General features: G+C 38.7%; 1 protein-coding gene across 1 annotated transcript in view; it reads left to right on the plus strand.

Moving 5' to 3' along the window:
• Nucleotides 1-27,844, plus strand: part of EGF (epidermal growth factor) — a 96,901-nt gene that overhangs the window by 37,912 nt on the left and 31,145 nt on the right. The window contains exons 6-13 of the mRNA XM_080796935.1: nt 3,338-3,463; nt 4,535-4,657; nt 14,869-14,991; nt 15,889-16,014; nt 17,102-17,238; nt 19,288-19,436; nt 23,692-23,796; nt 25,064-25,287. Of these exons, the coding sequence (XP_080653061.1) occupies nt 3,338-3,463; nt 4,535-4,657; nt 14,869-14,991; nt 15,889-16,014; nt 17,102-17,238; nt 19,288-19,436; nt 23,692-23,796; nt 25,064-25,287 (1,113 nt within the window). The remainder of the gene's footprint in view (nt 1-3,337; nt 3,464-4,534; nt 4,658-14,868; nt 14,992-15,888; nt 16,015-17,101; nt 17,239-19,287; nt 19,437-23,691; nt 23,797-25,063; nt 25,288-27,844) is intronic.

Raw genomic sequence — 27,844 nt, forward strand, 5'->3', positions numbered from 1 at the left:
ATTGGTTAATGGAAAAAAGAAGCATATATACATCATCGTCATGACCATGGAATGAGTGCGATGATGATGGTAAGAGCACAGGTACGTACAGGCGAGAGGTAGGAGAAAAGTACAAAAAAGTGATAAATAATAGTGGATCTAGATGAAGAATGCAGAATTTCCTGTACCCTGGATGCTAATTGTTTTTCTTCATTAAGCAGTTTGAATCCTTATTAACACATTATAAGCAGTAATTAAGGTTTGAGACTCCTTAGAGGTACAAACTTAGAGGAATTTACCACAAACATCTGATTCTGTATAGAACCATAAGTTTTTTTTTTAAACGTAAAGGATCTCAGGCACTATTACAAACTTTTATTTCATGTATTAGGAAACCAAGATGAAAGAGATCATGATGCGATGTACAGGCAGAACCAGAAACTTGGTTTTCCTAGTCCTTAATCCCGTATTCACCTGTCATGATGGGTTTGATAAGATTTTTATAAGGGATATTTCTAGGAAGCATAAGTCCTCATTTTTTTGTTGTTGTTGTTACATCAAGAAAGTAGTAGCACTTTGGTGCCTTTAAAAGGCTGAGTCAGAGGACTGCTTCTTCATCTGGTAGATAGGGTGCTGTTGGATTCATGAATCATTTAATAAAGCCTGTTAGATCTTCAAATTAAAAAAAAGAAATATCAACTTGGACATTTCTATATTTTTATTGTTGTTATTCCCTTACAAACTTCATAAAAATTAAAGTTTTAAAATTTTAAAGATTAAAATAAAAAAATACGTGTCTTTTTTTTTTTTCCCAGAAATTCAGAGTGGGTACATTTTCTCTCCTAATCTTAGTCATTTACTTTTAAAATTTGGGTCATTTTATTTTTTCATTTTGCTTAGTTAAAATTTTAATAGATGGGGGCGCCTGGGTGGCTTAGTGGGTTAGAGCCTCTGCCTTCAGCTCAGGTCATGATCTCAGGGTCCTGGGATCAAGCCCCGAGTCGGGCTCTCTGCTCAGCGGGGAGCCTGCTTCCTCCTCTCTCTCTGCCTGCCTCTCCGCCTACTTGTGATCTCTGTCTGTCAAATAAGTAAATAAAATCTTAAAAAAAAAAAAAAAGAAATACATTGTTTCCTCCTATACTTAAACAAAAAAATTTTTTTTGAATATATGAAGCATGCAGGAACCTGAAAGCAATGTAGCTATCTATACATGTGTGATTGGTCTGGAAACCATATATAAGTAATAAAATGTTTGGAATCAATATCTAAGAAACTATTCAGTGTAAATCTGAACTGATTCAGTAGGTAATTTTGCAACAGTATCGAATACTTGGCAAGATTGATTTTTTATTTAATTCCATCATGAGCTCTGAATAAACAAGTTTAAAATAACTAAGTTCACAACACAGACTTGCTAAAAGGAGGTATTAATAACTAAGGGGAGGCTGGGATATTTCATCAGTGCACTAGGCCATTTCTCAAAGTGTGGTGTGAAGACTCTCCACAACAGACTCACTCTGATTCAGCTAAAAATGCAGAGTCCTTAAAGGGTTTTATTCTTGGATTCCAAAAAAGAAAAAAAAAATGCAGATCCTGAGCCTTTCTCTTGATGGACCAAGTCAGAATCTCTAAAGGGCCAGTAGTCTCAATGCACACTGGGGACATTTTCAAGAGGGCAAGAATTAGGGGCACCTGGGTCGCTCAGTGGGTTAAGCCTGCCTTCTGCTCAGGTCATGATCTCAGGGTCCTGGGATCGAGTCCCTCATCGGGCTTTCCGCTCAGCAGGGAGCCTGCTTCCCCTCTCTCTCTGCCTGTCTCTCTGCCTATTTGTGATCTCTCTCTGTCAAATAAATAAATAAATAAAAATCTTTAAAAGAAAAAAGAGGGCAAGAATATGTTTTTACTGTGTCATGGTGTTATTGGTCAAGAAGAATGTTTAGGGACTTGAAATAGAAGGAAATTGATAGAGTCAGAGTGAGGAGACATCTTTATAAGTAGATAAACAGAGACTAGAGGAACAACATTACATGGAGAATGGTCTCAGCTTCTTGCACTGCGGAGCAAAGGCTCTTCCTGGTTTGTTGCCTGTGCCGTTCACAGCATGTTTTTAGCAGTCCTTTCGTTGGACCCTTGGCTCTTCTCATTTTTCAGAGGCTCTCACTGATCTCAACCCTGCCATGACCCCAGCTTTCCCCTGCCGTCTGTCACCTCTTGCCAGAGTTCTGACCTCTGTATCTACTTGGGTCTTGAAATCTGCCCTTTTAACTCTGTATTTCCCAGAACATTTTACAAAGGTCCCATCATTGTTACAATGGGCAAAAAGTAGGGAGGAACAAAATTTGAACAGGGATATATGCAATACTAGTTTGTCTCTTGACTCTGGCTCTGAAAATCAAAGGTGCAACGTTGTCCATTTGTTGTTCCATATATTTGGCTAATCCAGTCCAAGCACCTACCTCACTAAGCAGATTTGACTATCTACTCTGGGTTGTTTTGTAAAACATGGAATACCGGCAGCAATGGATAAGACATAAGGCTGTGGTGTATTTTAAGTCTGAAAGATGTTGTTCTTTAAATAAGGATCCTAAAAACAGTTAAATATATATATAGATCGGACCTATAACTATTATACTTTAAAAAAGATGTTCTTAAGATTAAAGTTTTTTGTTTCTTAAGCAGATCTTTCATTTTCAGAATTTTTATGTGCTTTATCATTTTTTTAATAAAAATAAACCAAAATGAATGAAATAAAGGGGATTAAGAATACAGTTCTCTTGATGAGCATGGAGAAATGTATAGAATTGTATTTGTATAAAGATAAATATATATAAAATAAGTAAGCAGAGGGGCGCCTGGCTGGTTTAGTTTTTTAATTGCCTGACTCTTGGTTTCGGCTTGGGTGGTAGGCTCAGGTCATGATCTCAGGGTGCTGAGAACCAGCTGGGCATCAGGCTCATGTTCAGCCCAGAGTGTGCTTAAGACTCTCTCTCCCTCTACCCCTCCCCACTGCCCTCTCTCTCTCTCAAAAAAATAAATCTTAAAAAAGAAATAAGTAAAGCAGAATAAAACACTAAGTTGCATTTAGTGTTTATAGCTCAAGGAATGAAATCGCCAGCTAATTAGGATGTCCAATCCTGAGTGCTTTGGTAGGAATAATAAATTAGAGAAATGGGCTGCCTCTCTGAATGCTTCGGAATCCAGGCTAATACTGCTTGGCTCCAGAGCAGAGCCACTTTGGGAAAGACAGCACCCCTACTCTTGTCACGGGAGGTATTAGACTTCCAAGAACCACAAAGGGATCAAGCAGTTTCCCTGTCAAAATACATCTCTACTCCAAATAAACCATCTTCTCTTTTAGATCAGAAACTCTGCAAATGGAGGAAAGGCAGCTGCAGAGGCAGCGTGTGTGGTCAAGGCTCTAAGTCCCATTCGTGCACGTGTGCGGAGGGGTATACTCTAAGCCAAGATGGAAAGTACTGTGAAGGTAACGTTCGGGGGCGGGGGGAGCTCCCTAAAGCAAGGACAGCCCACCTGAGCCAGTAGCTGGTCTTCCGTGGGTCATCCAGAGCTTTGAAGTAGAACCAACTTGAGCTTTCTTCCCCTTTTGCCCCAGAAAAATAATTTTCTTTTTCTTCTTTTGTTAAAACCTTAGTAATAACTTTCAGATCTTCTCTGTGTGTTGTGTTCCTAGATCCAGTACTCTTAGAAGCTACTCAGAGCTTGATATGAGGCAGGGATTCTCTGAGGGTTTCACAGCGGCAAAATGTTAGCATTTTCAAATTTTTAAAGGGAGTACAGTTCCATAGCTATTATTAGATCCTCAAAGAGTAAGTGATTCCCACACCACATCTCCTAAAAGTCTGGTAGGAATCTTGAGAAGCTATGTAACCAAGACTCTTTATCTGGGACTCCTCCTATTTTGAGAATTCAGGCCCAATTCCGTGAACGGGGGAGAAGTACTGTATTCTCTGTCCTGGGAGGTGAGTCCAGTGAGTTACTAATGAAAATCATTCAATGGCTATAGCACACATTTAGTAGAGCTAGTTGGGGTGTGATGTCCGGTAAACCCGACATTGAAGTGTAAGTTACTACATCCTGCTCACCTGGGACCAGTGGGAGAGAGCCATAGCATAGCAGCCTGGAAGCTGGGTTTCAACCACAGTGAAGCTGCTGGGGAATGTTCTACATTCAGGGGAAAGGCTCCTGTCAGCTCTCAGAAGGCTGAAGAACAGAGCAGGGAATATCATATCCCTGTCTCGAACTTTGAAGAGTCCCCGCCTTCAAAGCCTACATCTTTTCGTGGGAAATTGTGTTACTTTTCCTGAAGGCAGTTCGGTTTGAAAATACAGATGGATTTGAAAGTATAAACTGAGACAGTAAAAATGGCTTTCGTGACAGTCGAACTGACTTCTTTCATTCTTCGTGAGGGTAGCAAAAACATGGTCAGTTGCAGCACACCCAAGTGTGTGATATTCTACTTTGTGCTGACTTATTAGCAATATTACAATTTATTTAAGAAAATAACCATCTATGTTTTATTGTTTTCATTGCATAGATGTCAATGAATGTGCCTTTTGGAATCACGGCTGTACTCTTGGGTGTGAAAACATCCCAGGATCTTATTATTGCACATGCCCTGTAGGATTTATTCTGCTTCCTGATGGGAAACGGTGTCATCGTAAGTATTTATTGCACTATTTTCTTTCATTTTCAGTGATGTTTCTCAGGTGGCTATGATCTGGGTTGGTGAGCCTTGATCAGCAGTATGGATCAGAATTACCTTGATGTTTTATGATGTACATGAATGACACGACTGCAGACGTATTAAATCAAAACCCCTAAGTTGGGGAAATAAGTATATAAATCTCTCTATGTATACATTTCTTGTTTATTTATCCATATTTTCTTGTATATCTCTGAAAGATAAGCATGTGAAAACATAATCATGATACATTATTATATCTGAATCACTAGCTCTAATTCCCTGCTATCATCTATTATCTGATCACAATACCATTGTCACACCTGAAAAAATTAGCAATAATTCCCTAATAACACCAAATGTCTAGACAGTGCTCAACTTACCTTAAAAATTTTTTTTAAACAGTTGGTTTGTGTGAATAACCATCCAGACAAGAGCTATGTGTTGTATTAGCTTAATACTTCTCTTTTGTTCTACAGATTCCCTCACCTCTGTTTTTTTCTCCTTGCAAGTATCTGTTGAAGAAACTGTATTTTTCCTGTGGTTTCTCACATTTTGGATTTTCTTGTTCATACTTCTGTGATGTCCCTGTCTTTCTGCAAACTTGTGGTTAGATACAAGGCTTGAGCAGATTCAGCTTTGACATTTTTGGCAGGAATACTTCCTGGGTGTGTTTATATTTCCATCAGAAGACACATAATATCTGGTCATTTCTCTTTCTGTCATCCATTATAAAGTTCCTTAATGGTCTTTTTTTTCCTCTTTTTTCAACAAGTTCTGGCCAATTTTTTTTAAGGTTGTATTTATTTATTTGAGAGAGAGAGATAGAGCATGAGCATGGGTAGAGGGAGAGGAAAAAGCAGGGTCCCCGGTGAGCAGGGAGCCTGATGTGGGGCTCAGTCCAGGAACCCTGAGAACATGACCTGAGCCGAAAGCAGACACTTAACCAACTGAGTCACCCAGGCACACCTCACCAGTTTTAATAAAGAAAAATTTTACATGATTTACTTTTCACCAGTCTGTTCTGACATATTTCTTTCTTTTTAAAAAGTATGTATTTTGTTTTATTTTTATTCTTTTAAAAAATTTCCGGTGTAATTAACATACAGTTTTATATTACTTTCTGTACAATATAGTGATTCAACAATTCTATACATTATTCAGTGTTCATCAAGATAAGCGTACTCTGAATCCCCCTCACCTGTTTGCCCCATGCTTCCACCAATCTCCCCTCTGGTAACCATCAGTTTGTTCACTATAGTTAAGAGTCTGTTTCTTGGTTTCTCTTTTTCTTTTTTCATTTCTTTTGTTTCCTAAATATTACATATGATGAAGTCATATGATATTTGTCTTTCTCTGAGTGACTTATTTCACTTAGCATTATACCATCTAGATCCATTCATGTTGTTACAAATGGCAAGATTTCATTCTTTTGTATGGCTGAGTAACAGTCTATCGAGTATGTACACCACTTCTTATCCATTCATCTGTTGATGGACACTTGAGTTGCTTCCATAATTTGGCTATTGCAAATGATGTTGCAATAAACATAGGGGTGCATATATCTTTTTGAACTAGTGTTTTATATTCTTTGGGTAAATACCCACTAGTGGAATTACTGGACCATATAATAATTCTATTTTTAATTTTTTGAGGAACCTCCATACTGTTTTCCACAGTGGCTGCACCAGTTTGCATCCATACCAGCAGTGCGCAAGGGTTCCTTTTTCTCTACAGTCTTGCCAGGACTTGTAGTTTCTTATATTTTTGGTTTTAGCCATTCTGACAAGTGTGAGGTGATACCTCCTTGTGGTTTTGATTTGTATTTCCCTGGTGATGAGTGATGTTGAACATCTTTTCACGTTTCTGTTGGCCATCTGTAGGTCTTCTTTGGAAAACTACCTGTTCAGGTCTTCTGTCGAATTTTAAATTGAATTATTTGTTTTTTGGGCATTGAGTTGTACCAGTTGTATTTATGTTTTAGATACTAACCCCTTATCAGATGTGTCATTTACAAATCTCTTCTTCCGTTCAGTAGATTTTTTGTTTTGTTAATTATTTCCTTTGTTATGCAAAAGCTTTTCTTTTGATATAATCCAGCAGTTTATTTTTGCTTTTGGTTCAGATGCCTTAGGTGAGGTATCTTGAAAAAATTTTCTATGTAACAGAAATTACTGCCTGTTCTCTTTTCCAGTGTTTTTATGGTTTCAGGTCTCATGTTTAGATCTTTAATCCATTTTGAGTTATATTTGTGTATGGCAAAAGAGAGTGGTCCAGTTTCATTCTCTTACATATAACTGTCAAGTTTTCCCAATTTTCACCAATTTTGTGACATATAATTTTTCATAACATTCTCATAACTCCTTTATTTCTGTGATGTTGGTTTTTATTTCTCCTCTTTTCATTTCTGAGTTTGAGTCCTCTCTCTCTCTCTTTCTCTTTTATGAGGATGGCTAGAGGCTAATCAAAAATTTCCCTTTTAAAACAGCTTTTCTTGAATCCCAAAGATTTTGAACTGTGTGTTTTCCTTTTCATTTGTTTCTATGTATTTTTATTTCCTTTTTGATTTCTTGGTTTACCCATCCATGGTTTAATAGCATATTATTTCACCTTTATGTATTTGTGTTTTTTCCAGATTTTTTCTTGTGGTTGATTTCTAGTTTCATAGTGTTGTGGTCAGAAAAGATGTATGGTAAGACTTCAGACTTTTTGAACTTGTTGAGACTTGTTTTGTATCCTAACATGTGGTCTCTTCTGAGAATCATCCATGTACACTTGAAAGGAATGTGTATTCTGCTGTTTTAGGATGGAACCTTCTGCACATATCTGTCAGATCCATGCAATCTGATGTGTTAACAATGCCACTGCTTCCTTATTGATTTTCTGTTTGGATGATCTAGCCATTGACATAAATGGGTTGTTAAAATTCCCCACTATTATAGTATTACAATTGAGTACTTCCCTTATGTTTGTTATTAGCTGCTTTATGTATTTGTTGGGTGCATAAATATTTACAATTATTAATCTTTTTGTTGGATTATTCCCTTAATGATTATGTAGAGTCCTTGTTTGTCTCTTTTTATAGTTTGAATATATTATGCAACTTTCTTCTGTCCTGCAGAGTTTCTGCTAAAAAATCAGCTGATAGCTTTATGGGGTTTCCCCTGTATGTAACTGGGTTGTTGTTGTTTTTTTTTTTTTCTCTTGTTCCTTTTAAAATTCTCTCTTTATCAGTACTTCTTGCCATTTTAATTATTACTGGTTTTTGTTTGGACTTCCTTGGGTTGATGTTGCTAGGGGCCTTCTGTATCTCTTGAATATGGATATCTGTTTACTTCCCCAGATTTGGGAAGTTTATAGCAATTATTTCTTCAAATAAATTTTTTGCCCCCTTTCTCTCTCTTCTCCTTCTGAGATTCCCATAATGTAAATGTTTTTAGGCTTGATGGTATCACTGAGTTCCCTTAACCTAGTCTTCTTTTTTATTATTCTTTTTTCTATCGCCTTTACAGGTTTACTGCTTTCCATTACCTTGTCCTCCAGCTCACTGATCCATTTTTTTTTTTTTACTTCCTCTAGTTTACTATTTATTCCCTCTAGTGTATTATTATTTCAGTCATTGAGTTCTTCATCTCTGATTGATTCTTTTTAATATTTTCTTTATCTTTGTTGAGGATCTCACAGAGATAATCCACTCTTTTCTTAAGTCCAGTGATTATCTTTATGACCACTACATTTAATGCTTTATTAGACATATTGCTTATCTCTATTTTTGTTTATTTCTCTTGCTGTGATTTTGTCCTGTTTTTTTTTCAGTTGAGATATATTCCTCCATCTCCTCACTTTGTCTAGCTCTCTGTATCTATTTCTTTTTTTTCCTTTTTTAAAAAAAATTAAGCTTTTTATTTATTTATTTTGGAAAGGGAGAGAGCATGAGTGGGAGGGACAGAGGGAGAAAACATTGAAGCAGACTGCATGCTGAGTGTGGAGCTCTATGTGGAACTTGATCCCACGACCCTGAGATCATGACCTGAGCCAAAACTAAGAGCTGGATGCTCAACCAACTGCGACATACAGATGCCCCATTTCTATTTCTGTGTGTTAGGAAAGTCATCTATGTCTCCTGCTCTTGAAAGTAGTGGCCTTATGAAGAAGAGGTCCTATAGTGCTCTGCAGTGCAGTGTCCCTTGTTCCCCAGAAACTGGTACTTTAGGGGTGTCTTCTGTGTGTGTCAGGTGTGCCCTGTTGTTGTGACTGAGCCTTGTTTACCTTTAGTTCAATTATCAGCAATGGCTCTTTTCACCTCTTCACCTGTTGTGGAAAGGATTTTGTTCCTGTGTTGTTCTTTTGTTGTTGTTGTTGGTCATGATAAGTGTACTCTTTATCACCTATTTGACCCATCTCTCCACCCAACTCCCCTCTGGTAACCATCAGTTTGTTCTCTGTAGTTAATAGTCTATTTCTTGGTTTGTCTTTCTCTCTCTCTCTCTTTTTTCCTTTGTTCATTTGTTTTGTTTCTTATATTCTACATAAGAGTGAAATCATATGGTGTTCATCTTTCTCTGACCTATTTTGCTTAGCATTGTTCTGTCTAGCTCCATCCATATCATTGCAAATGGCAAGATTACTTTCTTTTTATGGCTGAGTAATATTCCATTACACACACACACACACACACACACACACACACAAACACACTTCTTTATCCATTTACCTATTGATGGGTGCCTAGGCTGCTTCCATAATTTGGCTATTGTAACTAATGCTGCAATAAACATAGGGGTATATGTATCTCTTTAAATTAGTGTTTTTGTATTTTTTGAGTAAATATCCTGTAGTGCTATTCTGACAGGTGTGAGGTGATATCTTATTGTTTTTATTTGTATTTCCCTGATGATGAGTGATGTTCAGCATCTTTTCATGTGTCTGTTGGCCATCTGTGTGTCTTCTTTGGAGAATTATCTGCTTATATCTTGTGCCTGTTTTTAAACTGGATTGTTTGGTTTTTGGGTATTGAGTTGTATCAGTTCTTTATATATTTTAGATACTAACCCATTATTAGATATGTCACTTACAAATATATTTCCCATTCAGTCATTTTTTTGTTTTGTTGGTTGTTTCCTTTACTGTGCAGAAACTTTTTCTTTAGTATAGTCCCAATAGCTTATTTTTGCTTTTGTTTTCCTTGCCTTAGGAGACATATCTACAAAAAATGTTGCGGTGGCCAATGTCAGAAAAATTACTGCCTGTGCTCTCTTTAAGGATTTTTATGGATTCAGGTCTCACGTTTAGGTCTTTAGTCCATTTAAGTTTATTTTTGTAGATAGTGAAAGAGAGTGGTCCAATTTCATTCTTTTACATACAGCTGTCCAACACCATGGTGTCCCAACACCATTTGTTGAAAAGACTGTCTTTTTTCCCATTGCATATTCCTGACTCCTTTGTTGAAGATTGTTGACCATATAGTTGTGGGTTTGTTTCTGAGTTCTCTATTCTGTTCTATTGATTTATGTATCTATATGTATGCCAGCACCACACTATTTTGATCACTACAGTATTTTAGTATATTTTGAAATCTGAGATTGTGATCTCCAGTTTTGTTTTTTGTTTTCAAGGTTGCTTTGGCTATTCAGTCTTTTCGCGTTCCATGCAAATGTCAGGATTATTTGTTTTAGTTTCATTCTGTAAAAAATGATATTGGTATTTTGATAGGGGTTACATTAAATCTGTAGATTGTTTTGGGTAGTATAATCATTTTAACAATAGTTATTCTTCCAATCCATGAACATGGAATGTCTTTCTATCTCTTTGTGTCATCTTGAATTTGTTTTTATCCGTGTTTTAGTTTTTAGAGTACAGGTTTCTCACCTCTTTGGTTAAATTTATTCCTGATATTTTACTGGTTTTGGTGCAATTGTGAACGTGATTTGTTTTTCTTAATTTCACTTTCTGTAGCTTCATTATTAGTATGTAGGAATACAGGAGATTTCTGTACATTGATTTTGTGTCCTGTGACTTTACTGAATTCATTTATCAGTTTGAATAGTTTTTCGATGGAGTCTTTGGGGTGTTCCCTATATAGTATCATGTCATCTACAAGTGGTGAGAGTTTTTCATCTTCCCTACCAATTTGTTGTCTAATTGCTGTGGCTGGGATTTCCAGTATTGAATAAATATAATCATGACTGTGTACATCTTTGACCCTTGTGTTATTAATGGGCCAGTTTGGGGCCACTTTGTGGTTGAGTTGGGTCACAACAGATGTTTGCCAGAGCTGTGGCTGCACCACACTGCAGGGTACTCTCCCTGTGTTGTCAGGATTTCAGTGGTGGCTAGGGCTTGCAGTCAGACTTGATGTCTGTCCCCAGCCTGCTGCTGGAGTTGCAGTCAAACTGGTGTGTGTGGTTATCTTCCCCTCTCCTCAGGACAGGAGTCACTTTGGAGTAGGTCTGACCCCTGACTGGGCTGCTTGCATAAAGCCAATGTTGTGGAGCCACGTGGAACGCTTGCCTAGGGCAGGTTAGATGCAGTAGGGGTCCACAGGAGAGGGTGGGGGCAAGGTGTGTTGTTAGTAAGCTAGGTGGAGAATGTTGGCACTTCTGGCTCGCACAGGAGTCTGTGTATCTGGGCCAGAGGATAGGGGAGAGAAATAGCACTAGCCAGCTCTTTTATTCTTGGGGAAGTCACCTGAAGATCCTTGCCCCTCCTGTGAACATTCTGAGATTAGTAAATAAATCTCCTTCTTGTATACTCCAGGTGTTTTTCTCACTGCTGCTTCTATGCTGTATCTCCCTGAGGCTCTTTGTCATGTTATCTCGTTAAAGGTAGGGATTCAGTTTCCTCTTGCCCTCCAGCTCTCCCAGAGCTGAGCCCACTGGTATTGAAAGGTCCTGGTGTTGAGCCAAGCCCCTCTGGTTTTCATAGCTAAATGTTATGGGGCTTCATCTTCCCAGGGTGGTTCCCCCTGTGCCTGGGGTGACTGTGATGGGGTCTGCTCTTCCCCATTCTTCATACTTGGAGTGGCACTCCCTCCCAAGGGATGTCTTGCCATGTCAGTTTGTTCCCAGCCATGTCTCTACAACTAGCTATGGAGAGGTTGTCTCCCACAGTCTTCAGGTTGTTTTCTGGGTTATTTACCCTGATATGGGTGTTACCTAGGTGTATCCATAGGATGAGGTGAGCTTAGTATCTTCTTACTCTGATGCCTTCCATGAAAGCTATTTGGACATAAATCTGAAGACATCAAAATCACCTGGGTCATTAACAGCTAGTGTGTTAATGACCTCTCTGATATTTTCCACATGCTGTGCCTAATTTAATGTTATTGTCACTGTAGTGATGGATACTAGTTTTGGCCAACATGGCACAGTACTCTATTTTAGACTTCTGCAAGGTTGGGCAACAGTTGTTGATGAGGATGACCAGTTTTGTTTGCCTTGTCTAATCATTTTCAGAGTTTTCTTGTACTGCAGTATGCACTTTCCACTCTTCATAATGGGTTGGAGCCTAGAGTTGATCTATTCCAGCAACTTTTTCTTGTTCTATGAGGACACCATCTTCCTGCCTTAGGTACAGGACAGTTTTCAAACAAGAGAAGACACTAAGATGGTTGGGAGTGACCAGAGTCCAATGGTCTTTCAATGAATGGTTGCAGTGGCCATTAACAATAACATATAGGTCCATGACTTCACCAAGGGTTTCAAATGGTGAGATCTAGTTGTATTATTTAGTCTTAGTTGTGCTTCATAAAGAGCACTTTCTTTCATTAACTTTTTTGTTACCTCAAGATAGAATTCTTACATTAAAGTCAGGATAAATGTTGAATTTTTTTTTTTTTTTTTTTTTTTTTATTTGACAGACAGAGATCGCAAGTAGGCAGAGAGGCAGGCAGAGAGAGAGGAGGAAGCAGGCTCCCTGCTGAGCAGGGAGCCCGACGTGGGGCTCGATCCCAGGACCCTGGGATCATGACCTGAGCTGAAGGCAGAGGCTTTAACCCACTGAGCCACCCAGGTGCCCCTAAATGTTGAATTTTTTTTCTTCCTTTATTTATATACGTAAATGATATGGTTCCTTAACATTCTCCAAAGATGAATGGTGAGTGTTTTTTAAAAATTAATTATTGTGAAGTCATGGCTGTTTAACATTTTTAATATGGTTCAACCTATCACAGTTGTCCTTACCGATGAGCAAATTGACTTCTCCTTGGCCAGTGGGAGGCTCTTCAAAGACCCCAGTAGTCTTCAAAAGTTGCCTTGTTATCTCATAGGACATACTTTCCAGGCTTATCTTGTATATTCTCTGTTCTAGGCGTGGCATTTGCAATTTCTTAAAGAGCAGTGCTCCTTTTTATTGAGAAAATTATGTTTAGAGAACATAACCTGCTATTAAGTTAGTCATTGTGTCTATCCTTTTGGGGCATCAGAGCTAGGAATACGCTTTTTAAAAAGAGAAATATGGGCACACCTGGGTGGCTCAGTCAGATAAGCGGCTGCCTTCAGCTCAGGTCATGATCCCAGGATTCTGGGATCGAGCCCCACATTGGGCTCCCTGCTCAGCAGGGAGCCTACTTCTCCCTCTTCCTCTGCTTGCTGCTCCATCTACTTGTGCTCTCTCTCTGTCAAAAAAAATAAATAAAATCTTAAAAAATAAAAAAATAAAATAAATAAAAAGAGAAATATGCTATGAATGTATACGGACACACCCATTTTCAATTTAGGATCACATACTCAGGTCCTTCCTATAGATTTCTTACTAACATAGCTAAGTAGAAATTAATGTTTAAAACCATGTATATTGTCTAGTCCTGTTCCAGAGATGATAGTGAGTAGGTCAGTCTGAGTGTCAAAGTACTTATGGCATTTGAGGCTTTTAAAAATAGGTAGATGGTAATGAGTTTTTTGGAAATCACCCACTACATTTGTGCTTGTCTGTGGAATTTGCCCTTCTTCTCATACCATGGGATTTACCTGTTGCAAATATACATAAGTGCATGATGTTAATCTGTTATGGAATCCAATGCGTGTCAAGCATGACATGCATAATCTCACTTGATTTTCAAAGCTTCTAAGACCTCTATGGTACACACATTTTATATTTTAATCTTTGATTTACTTGGAATTTATTTTGATGTATGGTGTAAGGTAAGGATTTAACTTTTGCCTCAAATCATTTCTCGATTATTTCTGTGCCATATTGGATGATCTTTCACATGCTCTGTGATTTAAAATAACATTACCACAGGGGCACCTAGGTGGCTCAATCAGTTAAGCATCTGGACTCTTGGTTTTGGCTCAGGTCATGATCTCATGGGTCCTGGGATTGTCTGAGGCTCTGTGCTCAGTGGGGAGTCTATCTGAAGATTCTGTTCCCCTCCCACTCCTGCAACTCATGCATGCATGCACTCATGCTCTCTCTCTCTCAAATAAATAAATAAATCTTAAAAAAAAATACTTCTATCACACACTACATTCTTATACATACTTGCGTCTTTTCTAAATTGAGTTTTCTATCTGGTTCTGTTATCCTCTCTGTCTAATCCTGCACTCATTTAATTAATGCTCCTTTATGATACATTTTGATGTTTGTTCAGAGCCTTTCATTCTCTTCCTACACCTAACCATGCTCATACAATGTTCTCAATTTTTTTTTTTACATATACAATTAGTTTTCCAGATGAACTTGCAAACCATTTAACTAAGTTCCATTTAAAATATTTTGATGACTGGGGCACCTGGGTGGCTCAGTGGGTTAAAGCCTTCTGCCTTCGGCTTGGGTCATGATCCCAGGGTCCTGGGATCGAGCCCCGCATCGGGATCTCTGCTCGGTAGGGAACCTGTTTCCTCTTCTCTCTCTGCCTGCCTCTCTGCCTACTTGTACTCTCTGTCTGTCAAATAAATAAATAAAATCTTTCAAAAAATATTTTGATGACTAGTAACTTTGAAAATAGTTGACATAAAAGAAACTTAGAGGAAGCTAGAAGCACTTTCCAAAATAAAGTCTTTCTTTAATTTTTTTAGATTTGAGATCCTTCTTTATTTTTACATCTCTCTTACCATAGCATTTCATAAATGTCTGAACCCTGATTTAACTTACTCTTTTTAGCATAGCATTTTTGTTAGCAGTTGATTTTGCTGAATTTTCACAAATCTGATTTAACACTAATCTTGACCTTATGCTTCATTAATTAGAATTAATTTCCTGTCCAAGCAATACGTCCAAGTGTAGCTATGACTGTGTTCTGACATCAGATGGTCCCGTATGTTTCTGTCCTGAAGGCTCAGTGCTTGAGAACGATGGAAAAACATGTAGTGGTAAGTTTATTGACTTTTTGTTTGTTTGCAAACACTAATTTTCTGAGTGACACCTAAAGATTGATCTTATTTATAAAGGAGAAGAGACTTTCCAACATTACACATTAAAAGATATTTGTGCAACAGAGTAACATATACATTTATATAAGGTTTTATTGACATATTTTCTGTTTTAGACAGCATGGTGTAGTTGTTAAGGGCAAGGGCTTTGAAATCAGGCAGCTCTGAGGTAGTACTACCTGTTGGTAGCAGTGTTATTTTGGACTAGTTACTTGCCCTTCCTTAGTCTCACTTTTTTCATCTGTAGAAGTTAGTCAGCCCTGCTCCCTGGATTTGTGGCCAGCATCGAACAAGATGATGGGTGCAGAGTTTTTAGCCTATTCCTTGCAACTAATAAATACCTCTCTACTTCATCTTCTTGGAGACTTAAGCATATAGTGGGCTAGATGTAACTTAAAATCAGCATAAGAGATATATGTGGCTTTTTTTTAAAAAAAACAAAGAAAGCAAAAAAAAAAAAATCATGAGTCCAAAAATATATGTGAGAAAAAAATATATTACTCACTAGCAAGAGTTGGAACAGTTGTCAAACTCATCAAAATATATTCCTTATTCAAGCCGCTGTCAGTGCACTGATCTTCAAATTCAGTGGTAGAACGGAGGACAGGGGCTGTTGCCATGTGAAGGGTTAACATTCAAGCTATAAGGTTATAGGAAAATAGAATATGGTGACAAATTTCCTCCTAGTCTCTGAAAAATAACTGTGATTGCAGCAGTACAAAGGATTGTGGAAATGGTTTTAAAAACCCTCACGTATTGGGCTCACTCAATGTTTTGATGAAAAATTGTTATATTTTTGAGTGACATGGTGTCATCAGCAAGTGCTTGTTTTTGTAGGCTGTTCGTCACCTGATAATGGTGGGTGTAGCCAGCTCTGCCTCCCTCTCAGCCCAGTCTCCTGGGAATGTGGTTGCTTTCCTGGGTATGACCTACAACTGGACAAAAAAAGCTGTGTGGCATCAGGTTAGTGCTGTGGATGTTTGAAAGCATGTCTCTGCAAAAAGATTATATGAAAACATTTTATTTAGAAAGATGGGGAATTAAATTGTGTTTGGCTTCTGAGTGGAATGTCTGATTTTTTATTTTTCTGGATATAGAAAATGAATCACATTGTCAATATAAATAAGAATTACATAAATAAATAATCATGTTTTTGAGGAATATTTCTAGTTTATCAGCACTCAGCAAAGATTTGCCATTACATCAAGTATGTCATTCCAGTATATGTGAAAATCATGACCAGAACTGTTTTAAAAGACTTCATAGTTTAGAGATGTTTAATAAATATTTGTTGATTGATTTGATTTCCATCTCTTCAGAGAATGTAACCATCATAATACTTTGACAAATTCTGTCGTTTTTATGTCAAGATTTAATATGCAGTTGAATGCTTGAATAATTTTTTCATCTGCTGTCATTCTATCTCATGTGTCCTTCAACAGCCTTGGATTCCTAGATTTATATCAAATTGATATTATCTCTCCTGAGGTTCATTATGCTTATAATCTGGGGTAACATAATGAGGAGCCTGCAGAGTTTGCCTTAGACCCCAATACTCTTAACTTCTCAGGGCCTTCGTGAATATAGCGTAATCTGAGCTTGAAAATGATCAGGGGTCTTGTTATTAACTCGAATAATAATGTCCCCCTTTCAGAAGTGCCCAGGTCAGAGAAGTGTGTTTATCCCAACATGAATTAATATTATCTGCTAACATTAGTATGTTTCCATATGTGTGAATCATGGAGATTATGGCACTAAGACTTGCACTATCTAGCTATGGTGCTGGCTATTTAATGCCGGCTCTTTTTATAAGTAATTTGCATTTTAAAAGCAGGCACCTAGACAGGGGGGAATCCGGTAAAATGCAATTCTGGTAAAATGTCGCCTCATAGGAGAAATCTTCTTCCCTGTCTTAATCTACACCACACTGGTGGGATATTAAGTAGGTAAGAACTGCAGAAAGAGGGCACGATGAAAAGGAGAAGTCAGAAGTGCTTATTGGGTTCCAAGGCATATTTTAAATGGAGGCATACTTGAATTTGGTTAACAGGACCACAGCCATTTTTACTGTTTGCCAATTCTCAAGACATTCGACGCTTGCATTTTGATGGAACAGAGTATGGAACCCTGCTCAGCCAGCAGATGGGAACGGTTTTTGCCCTTGATCACGACCCTGTGGAAAATAAGGTATGGCTTTGTTGTTGAACAGAGGTGGCTATGCCTTAAGGACAGAGTAGAGGATTTTATCCCAGCAGATGACCTGAGCTACTTGAAAATCCTCTGCTAACTTCAGAGTGATTAGACTCAGAGAAATGTAGATACAGACACTGGAGCGTAATTTGGGAAATGTTAAGGGCTTTCCTATTCTTATAACCCTACCCTGGCCCTTACTGTGACTCAGCTATTTTATTGGAAATGATTGAGCAGGCTTTTAAATTTAGTCTCCTCTTTGGAAATGAGATTGGGAGGCTAGCACAGTGCTGTACCCATGGGAGGACTGCCATAAATAGGTTTTCCGTTATTTGCCAATAGCGGAAGTGGTGGAGGGCTAGGGTGGATTATATTTGTGCTGGGTTAGAATGGGCTTGAAATGATATGGTATCTTCTGGAGTTTAATCATACGGTAGTTATACATTTACATAGCTATTAATTAATTATTTAGTTATGACTAGATAGTGCATTCATCCCTAGAGTTTTAAACTTTGTATTTTTGTGTCTTCCTGATTTGAAGCAGTCTGGTAAATGGTCGAAGGAGACAGTGAAGCAGATTGATTGTGTTTAATTGCTATGGTTTGATAGCCAAATATAACTCTTTTTGCAAAGAGAAGCTTTATACTTAAACACTAACAAAAAAAAAAGTCCTTCTTTCTTTTCCTTGAACCGAATCTATATGCCTTCCTGGAAGAATTATATTAATAGAAAGAAAATAACTAATAGGAAAAAAATCAGTTCAAGATTCATTTGTTACCAAACTAGTTTTTTTTTACTGACATAGTCAGCATTTATAAGGTGACTAAAGAGACCTAGAAGAACTTGCAGTCATGTGGCTGTTTTTCATTTCCCTCGTCAAGTTCTCCTGTTCTTGCTCTTCCAACTGGGGTCCTTGGACCGGCAGCGCTGTTACCTCCTGGGCTTGTTAGTACTGCGGACTCCCAGGCTTCACCTCTGACCTCTGAAGCAGAGTCTGCATTTTAACAAGATTTCCAGGTGATTCGGGTGTACACTTGAGTTTGAGAAGAGCTCTAGCTTAGTGTTTTTTAATAGGAGAAGTACCCATTTTTGTCTTATGGAATAGAACCTTTTCTGTTTCATCTGCAGCGAAAGATGATAACCCATTGGTTAATGAATTACCACTTCATGAACATTCTCATCATTGATTATAAGTTTATGTACACATATCTATGTAGCTAAAGTCCACAAATGCTATATCATTAAATTGTCAGCTGACCCACGGCATTTTTTAACACTCTCACAAAATTCTTGTACCCGTTGGCTAGTCTGCATAGGAGAGTGAAAAAGAGCTTTGCACTTGCAAGTTAATGTTCTGTTGAAGATGGATTAATTAAAATGCAATTAAATATGGTTAGAGATGAAATAAACGTTAGCAAATATCTAGTTTAACTTTGTGATTTTTCCAGTTGAGAAGATTGAGTTTAATGACTTGGCCAACTCAATTCAAACAAAGAAGGGCCTGAACCGGGAGACAAACCTGTGTCTCCAGACTTGTAGGGACGTGTAGGGCTGTGGGTTGAGCAGTGGAAGACACAGCCCAGCTTGTAGCCCCCACTAAACTGTTGATCATTGCTCCCTTTCAGGCTGTAGAAGCCGTTAGAGTTCAAGTACAATGGCTTGGTTATTGACCAGTTATCAAAGATTAACAAATTACCCAGTGGTAATAGAAATATGTGCCAGGCATAGGGATAGATCTATATCGATATGTAAATAAATGTACACAGATATAGGTATATCTCCTTTTTGGATTCATATTATTACCCCCATTTAACCAATGATGACACTGAGGGTCTGAGACCTGGAGGAAGCTGGTTATGTTTACACACATCTGGGAAGCAGCAGAAGTGAAATGTGGAATTCCATTGCAGGTGTGTCTATCTCCAAAGCCAAGTTCTTAGTGGTTGCACTATATGATCTTAAGATTTACTAACCATGTCTGTATATATATTCCACATTAATTTTAAAAAACAAATCAGATAGAAATGCCTGTGTTCTTTTTTGTAGATATACTTCGCCCATATAGCCCTGAAGTGGATAGAGAGAGCTAATATGGATGGTTCCCAGCGAGAAAGGCTTATTGAGGAAGATATAGATGTGCCAGAAGGTCTTGCCATAGATTGGATTGAGCGTAAATTCTACTGGACGGACAGGGGGTATGCTTCCTCCTTCACTTGTAAGCCACGTGGGATGGGAGTGAGATGTAGGTGATAGCGCTGGTCTCAGCCTCCACTTTGAACCCAAGAGAATATTGCTGGGCACTTGGGTGAGACTGGAGGAAAGATGCCCCTGATGCTGTCCACATTCCCTCCACTCCCCCCCACACTACCAGACAGGGTAGTCCTTGTTTCATCAAGACTGGATCTGTATCCAAGGGAGAATTGTGAGGACCAAGGACGTAACCTTGGCTTTTGATCTTCAGGCTGTGATCAGAGAAAGGCAAAGCCTGTCTGAATACAATCACTGAGCATCCTCTGAGCATCTGCTCTGGATACCCCATATCCCCGGTAACGTGGGCAAATGCTTGTTCCACGTATCAGTATAAGAGATGTAGGAAGAAGGTGATGCATAAATAATTGCCAGATGAAGGGTGTGCACACCTGACGGGTCTTGGAAGAGGCTCCAGGGATCAGCTAACCCCACCCCTCACTGTACAGACCAGAAGGCACATGCTGTCTCCTCATGAATAAGCATGAGAGGAGGGAGCAAGGCTGAACGTGGGAGTTATGAGCCAAGTCTTCACGAGAGTGGAGAGATGGTCTACTTGCCGTGATGCTGGCTTTCCCAGAACTAGAGAGAAGCTAGGCTGTTTCTGTCCTCTGGGCGTACTGCTCCCCTGGCTGTAGAGGGGCAGATGTGCTTGGTGTGTGTGTGGCTTGTGTGAACCCCAGGAATGGTGGTGGTGGGAGGAGGGTGGGGAAAGGAAGTGGCTGCGTCTTTTCTGTGTGCTATTGAGGGCCACTCCTTGCTTCTGAGAGAGGCCGCTAACCTCAGAGAACAGGCAGCTGTCACAAGACGGTATGAGAAATTCTCTGTGCTCTAGGATGTTTGATCAGAGCACTTAAAGCCACAGAGTGTGATGGCAGTCAACCTATGCAACTGTGTTAAAGTGAAAGAAGGTAGAATTAATTAGGATTTCACCTCTAGGAAGTCAGTGGTCCCAATCCAGAAGGAGAAGTCCCAGGGAACAGGTTTATAGACCTGGGGGTAGTTTTCCTATGTCCCAGAAAATTTTTTTGGTCTGGATAATTCATGGGAGACAAATGGTGTTTTAAAAATGAGTCAGATGTATGGCATGGTGTACAGTTATTGATAACATGGTACTTTAATATTCACAGTAGTCCATTTTCATTCATTCATTCATTTTTGTTTATTTACTTAAACATACCTTTATTCCTTTATTCTTTGGATATTTATTTATTGAATATCTGAAATGCATCAGATGTTATGCTAAGAGCTTTATAGTCATGACACTGTGAATCCCCAAAAGGTAAGTTTTCTTATCCCCAATTTAAAGATGAAAAAACCTGGGAATTAAAGAGGTAAGGTAGCTTCCCCAATGGCAAGCAGCCAGCAAGAAGTAGATCTGGAGTTTTAGTTGTAGTAATGATAAAAATCATAATAACAGCCTCCTCTGTGTGGAACCTACTTAAAAGGACATTTTAAAATGTCAGTTGTGCGTAATAACAGAGTTTGTCTGCGGCTGTTCCCAGAAAGGTAAACGTTGATCCGGACAGCAGATGTCAGATGCTCTTGGCCTCTCCAAGAATGCCAGGTCTCCTCATATTTCCTGCATTTGCATGGCACCTTTAATTTTCAGTGTTTGATTAATGGCCCCATGGTACCTATTGCAAGGCAATGCCTTCAGGAGATAGGCACCTCTGTGGGCTGGAGAATCAGACCTCAACTTCCCTAGTTCACGGACTTCGGTAATAACAAGCCCTTCTAAGTCCTCTTCCCTCTAATGGCAGCTGTTAAAAGGAAACCTTTAATTTGTCTGGAAATGAGAGGTTTATAGCTTGAAAACCTCGATATTAGCTAGAAATTGGATTTAAATAACTGAGATTCCAAGCTCATGATATTAGATTATATGGTAACTCTTAGCCAATTGAAAGAACCAGAGTGGATGCTTACAGTTTATATTGGCGGAGGAAAAGACATATTCACAATAACATCTCACTGTAGGAAGGAAGCTAATTGATCATTCCACTGTCAATGCTATTATTTAGCATTAAGGAATCCTGATTCTTAAAGTCAAATGCCCAGCAAAAATGAATTAAGAGGGCAAAAATATATGTTTGCTCATGATTTATACCTCCTGGGAGGTATAAATCACTCTTCCAGGGCTCTGGGTGGACAAGTCCTGGCCTGGAAACAGGGTGGGTTTTGGGGCATCCCAGAGGCATTGAGACCAATTAGATCATGGAAAAAAAGAGAAAGATGCTGCCTTAGATCAACGTTCTTGCTTGAACTCGTGTACACCCAGATGTCCACGCTTGTCTTTGCTTTCTCATCACCTACACTGGAGTTAGAGATTTGCTTTCTGGCTGAATGAAATAGAAGTGTATTACTGGGTGAGCTCCTGGGGAGCTGTGAAAGTAAATTCCAGAATTCCTGCCTAAGACAGATCCAACGTCAGGAGCTTACGTCCGTCTTGGTTCTCATCAGTTCACTCCTGCTCAAAACAGTAAGAATTTAGAGATGATGTAGCCATGAGATCAGAACTAACAGTTTTCTCTCCCCTGGTCACAAGCAAGTGGCCTCAGAATTCCTTCCCTCCCACTCAGGGAAAGGTTCAATGACAGTTGACACATCGAGTTCAAAAATACCTTCCAGCGGGCAGTACCTTGGCGATGGATCACTTCATCTGGAAATAGAATTATCTTTTAAGAGTGACTCTGTTGTGCAAATGGCTTCCAGTTATCCAGTGCCCTGAGTTGGTGGTTTGTACTGTGTACTTGACCAGCACAGGCTCTGAGCCATTTTTGCCTTTGCCTCCCTCCCGCACAGAAACTATGAGGAGGACTATATGAAACCCCTTTCCCACCGAGTGGCTAGAAAGTACACTCACATAAACCATGCAGAGACCTCCTTAGTGTTTAGTAGAACAGGGAGGAGAGAACAGTTCTGCCCTGTGTTTCTGGTCAGGCCTGTTTTATGTGGACATTGCCCACAAGAGCAAGAGATAGGCCTTTCCAGATGTTGGTTGAATGAATTAAAGATAATTATACTTTCCTGTGTACAGTAGGGAAACAGGCTGAGGAGATGAGACGGGGTGGGAGGGAAGGTTCTTATCCTCTCAGCCTGTGGTCCTGCCAGCTCCTGGTTGCTGCTTGGAAGCCCAGGTTAGTAAACAGGGTGAGGCATGCTGGAATAGGGCATCTGTCTTAAGTCTGCCACTTGCATTCTTTATGTTCCCTAGACTATAATTCCCTCAACCTCTCCTATGGGACTCTGAGCTCTATAAGGACAGAGGCAGGGTTTTGTTTACTGTTGTCTCTAATGCTTCAGCAAATCTTTGATACATAGTAGGTGCTCAGTAAATACTTACTTGTAATAAAGGTCAGTTTAACAAATAGAAAAATCAGGAAATGAGGATTTTCTCCTCTGCCAGATTCCAGAAGGTGTTTTTTTTTTTTTAATTTTTAAAATTTATTTATTTGTCAGGGGGGACCGCACAAGCAGGGGGAGCAACAGGCAGAGGGAGAAGGAGGCTCCACGCTGAGCAAGGAGCCCAAGGCAGGACTTGATCCCAGGACCCTGGGAGGATGACCTGAGCTTAAGGCAGACACTTAACCAACTGAGCCACCCAGGCACCCCTATTTTTTTTTAATGTAAAGAAGAGCAATAATATTTCAGTACTCCCATTTGTCTTCGAATCATATGGAAGAAAACAAAGTCAACAGAAATCTCGCCTCTGCTGTCCTTGTGCCAGCTGCCTCTGTCACCCTTCGAGGCCTACTCTCTCTCCTCCCTGTGATCTGTGACCATGAAGAAGACAGCAGCTCCCCTCTGGCTTTCAGTGGGTTCAGCAGGAGCTGGGAGGTTGTGAAGAAAAGGGGTCAGTGGTATTTACACTCCTGACTTTGTCCCTGCCAGGCCCCTGACCCAGTCTCCTCTTACCTTATCCTTGTACTGTGTATTTTAGTTGTGTGGGATAAATACTGGCATGCTGATTAAAAGGCTGTTTAAAAAACATAGAATTCATGAGTGTATGTCCTGGCATATGTGTATGTACGTGTGATGACCTTGACTTGTGTTGAGAGTATGTGGGTATGTGTGTGCACACATGCGATGGAGGTAGTTTAGAATGCCTATCTTTGCATTTCAGTAAGTAACAGGGAGAAGGAGTATGTTTGTTTAAAAAGTAAAGTTGATGTAACAAGCTCCTTTTTATTACATGCATCTTAGGAAATCTCTCATTGAAGGGAGTGATTTAAATGGAAAACATCGTGAAATAATCGTCAGGGAGGACCTCTCTCAGCCACGAGGAATTGCTGTTCATCCAATGGCCAAGTAAGGATTTGTGAAAATAAGGCACTTTCCCATAGAGGTCATGAGAGTTCATGTTTGATGTACTAGTGTCCAAAATTTGTCTTAAGACCTCAGGTGTTCAGGGGAGTCAGAAATCAAGAAAATCCATGAGACTGGTTTAAACTTTCAGAAATGATATAGCTAGCATGACTTCCTCATCCTTTTATGTCTTTTGACTTTCTATTCTTACATAAAAGTTTTGTTATTCCCATAACGTTCCTTTTAAGCCAATTTAATTTTTTTTAAAGCAGGAGTGGGGGTGTAATTCATTAACCAATTGGATGCAAGCCCATGAAACTACTTTCTTTAAAAATCTACATTATTGCTCTCCTGAACGAAGGATGGTATTTGGATTTCATGGCTTATGAATTCTATTTAGAGAAAACATAAGATGAGTTTGAATGATAGGTCATTCCTAGATGTAGACAACTGGAAATAGAAACCATGAAAGATGAGAAGACTATGTTGGTAATTGTGAATTTGACATATTGGCAAAAAATGTTGGTTTAAGTTTAGAGAATTAAGGAAAATAGTGGATTCCTTCCTAGTTGTTAAAAAACAAGGATTAAAAACTAGCCCTATTATATTTCTAATGGGAATTTTATGGTGGTCTGTGGGAAATAATATACTGGCAGTAATTGGTAATTGATTTGGAGCCAGCCAAGTGATTTAAAAAGTGAGAATGTAACCATCTCTAAACAAACCAGTATAAAAGATAATGAACCATATTGACCTCAAAAAATGTGCCTTAGCATCCAATTCATGTAACTTAAAATTGACCAAGTTAACTGAGTACACTGTATAAAACTAGATAACAAATAAATATGCTATTTCCTTTATGTTGCAATTTTACATGTATAGTGAGTTTTATAAATGCATAGCAGAGGGACAGGCTAACAAGATTGTATTGCCTTTTGCAGCATGAAATGCTAATTTAAGAATATGTTCTTGAACACACTTTCAATTAGCAATATAGTTCAATTTTTCAAACTGACTTATTTATTTCTTCTTTATCCAATGATCTGAGACTTAATTCAGCATTTCCTGTCCAAGATGCTCTACCCAGACAAGATAATTTTTGCTATTGAGAACATTATATGTCCGGAGTACACTGGTATACTTTCTATATTCCTTGGTGTACCACTTCAGTTTATTCTAAAGTGATTTACATTGACGTTTTCAGTGATGAAAGAATGGAAGAATTTTTTTTCATGCAAATTTTATTTGTTGTATGCTTTCTTGATTAAAGGAAATTATTCTGGACTGATATGGGGATTAAGCCACGAATTGAAAGTTCTTCCCTTCAAGGCATTGGCCGACTGGTTATAGCTAGTTCTGATCTGGTCTGGCCCAGTGGAATAACAATTGATTACTTAACTGACAAATTGTATTGGTGTGATGCCAAGCTGTCTGTGATCGAAATGGCCAATCTGGATGGTTCAAAACGCCAAAGACTTGCCCAGAACGATGTAGGTGAGGCTTTGGGATGGGTGATTTCTTCCTTTTGTCCTGAGTGTTGACAATTGTTAGATACAAAATGTGTTTACACATACACACAGACAGACACACACACTCAACCCCCCAGACACACCCTGCCTCAGCCATATATGGTGAGAGAAGTATGGAGACAAACACACTGACAGATTTCTTAGGGGACTTCTGAGCTACAAAGATTACCTTCACATTGGAATACTGGATAAAAACATGATGATTTATAAGCATTTCTTTTTGCCAAGATTTCCCAAAATCATAAGGAAAATATTAAAAATTTTAAGACCTCTTTAGGGATAAGAACTTTATTCAGTTGTCATTTGTTAGGTTTTAGACAATGTCATTTGTACAACTGTCATAGTATCACCTTTAGGTATTAATGAATATACATTCATAACCAAAGATTAATATAGTTTTCTTTCCTATTATATTTTCAGATTTTTCATGGGGTGACATGTATGTTCATAAACATATTTAGAATGCTGTAGTCTATGCTGAATGTTAAAAAAGAAATACTGGGGGCGTGTGAGGCTCAGTCGGTTAAGCGTGAAACTGTTGGTTTCAGCTCTGGCCATGATCCACAGGTAAAGAGATTGAGCCCTGGGTTGGGCTCCCTGCTCAGGGGGAAGTCTGCTTCCCCTCTGTCCTTACCCCCACTCCTGTGAGCCTGAACTCTCTCTCTTTCATAAATAAATAAATTTAAAGAGAGAGAGAGAAATACTGAGTATAACAGGAGCCACTGCATTTTCTTGAGCAGGAAATACATATGATAAGACTGGCACCTCCCTGTAAGCACTTAGTTAGCAGTATTAGGGTTGTATTGAAATCTGGAGAGAAGGAAATTAGTCAGGAGGCTACAACTGTTGTCTAGTCAACAGTTGATGTAGGCCTCAGATAGAACATTGCCATTTCAAAGTAAAATGGAGGATTAGAGTATTAAAAAAAAAGTCACTGTGAATGAAAAACTTCAAGAATTTGGTAATAGATTGAATATCAAAATGAGAGTCAGGGAGATGCTGAAGATGCTTCAAAGATTCAGAAGCTGGTTGGTTGAGTAGATGCAAAAAATATGGTCTATCTCTTCTATGAAGAAGCTGATTAATAATCTCCATATTTATTTTGTCCATTCTTTTGGGGTTAGAGGAGATGAATTTCTAGATATATATTATACACTAAATTGATCATGATAAATATAATTAAAAATTTTATATACTTCCAAGATTCCTTAAAAATTAAGGGTATAAGGGGCACCTGGGTGGCTCAGTGGGTTAAGTCTCTGCCTTCAGCTCAGGTCATGATCTCAGGGTCCTGGGATTGAGTCCCACATCGGGCTCTCTGCTCAGCAGGGAGCCTGCCTCCCCCTTTCTCTCTGCCTGCCTCTCTGCCTACTTGTGATCTGTCTGTCAAAATAAAAAAAATAAAATAAAAATTAAAGGTATACTTTACAATAAATCATAAGCTTATGTAAGATCATAGGCTTTACTCATCCAGGCACTTAACAGATATTTATGGAATCGTTTTGGGAAGTGGAGATACAGTAGAGAGTAAAACAAAAATGTTTCCTGTGAGGTCATGGGGGGGGATATATTATTTAAAAAATACATCACCCAAATAAATGGGAAATTATAGCTTTGATACATGAAGGCATAAAAGGATTTGAAAATTCCTAACCAGAATGTAAAGATACCATATGCTAACCCAAAAAGCATAACAGATACTTTGTGAATAATTTCTATGCTGTTATAATCTGTGACTAATACAATTTCCTGTTAAAAGCCATTATCGATGGACTTTGGGGAGGGTATATGTTGTAATGAGCACTGGATATTCTATAAGACTCATGAATCACAGACCTGTACCCCGGAAACAAATAATACATTATATGTTAAATGAATTTAAATTTTAAAAAAGCCATTATCAGATATTTGCTATGAAAAGATCTAAGTGACCATTTCCATCATTACAGTGCCATCTGCTGGCATGTAAGTAAGTGGTGGCTTCTCGGCAGCTCACTCGGGATTTTTAATGTAAGGATTGAAGGATTCATTCATTTATTCATTCATTCTTTTTTTTTTTTTTTTAATGAAAGAGAACGTGCATGGTAGGGACTGGGGAGGGGCAGAGGAAGAGAGAGAATCTTAAGCAGGCTTCATTCAGGCTCAGTGTGGAGCCTGACACAGGGCTCCATCTCACAACTCTGAGATCATGGTCTGAGCCGAAATTGAGAGTTGGACGCATAACTGACTGAGCCACCCAGATGCCCCCGAAGAAATTCATTCTTCACTAACATTCAACCATGGCTCTTCTATTTAAAAAACTAACGAAGATTATTTCTAGTGTGAGGTATTTGTTGAAAAACTATAGCTAATTCTCATCAACTATACTTCAGTATTAAAAATAAGAAAAATAAAAATTTTTAAAAAGATTTGAAAAATAGCTAATTCTGACACATGCTACAAATGGGTGAACCCTGGGGACATTGTGGTGAGTGAAATAAGCCAGGCACAAAAGACAAATACCATATGATTCTATCTACTTG

The sequence above is a fragment of the Martes martes genome (genome assembly GCF_963455335.1).
Source record: "Martes martes genome assembly, chromosome: 2".
In the NCBI taxonomy this organism is placed as follows: Eukaryota; Metazoa; Chordata; class Mammalia; order Carnivora; family Mustelidae; genus Martes; species Martes martes.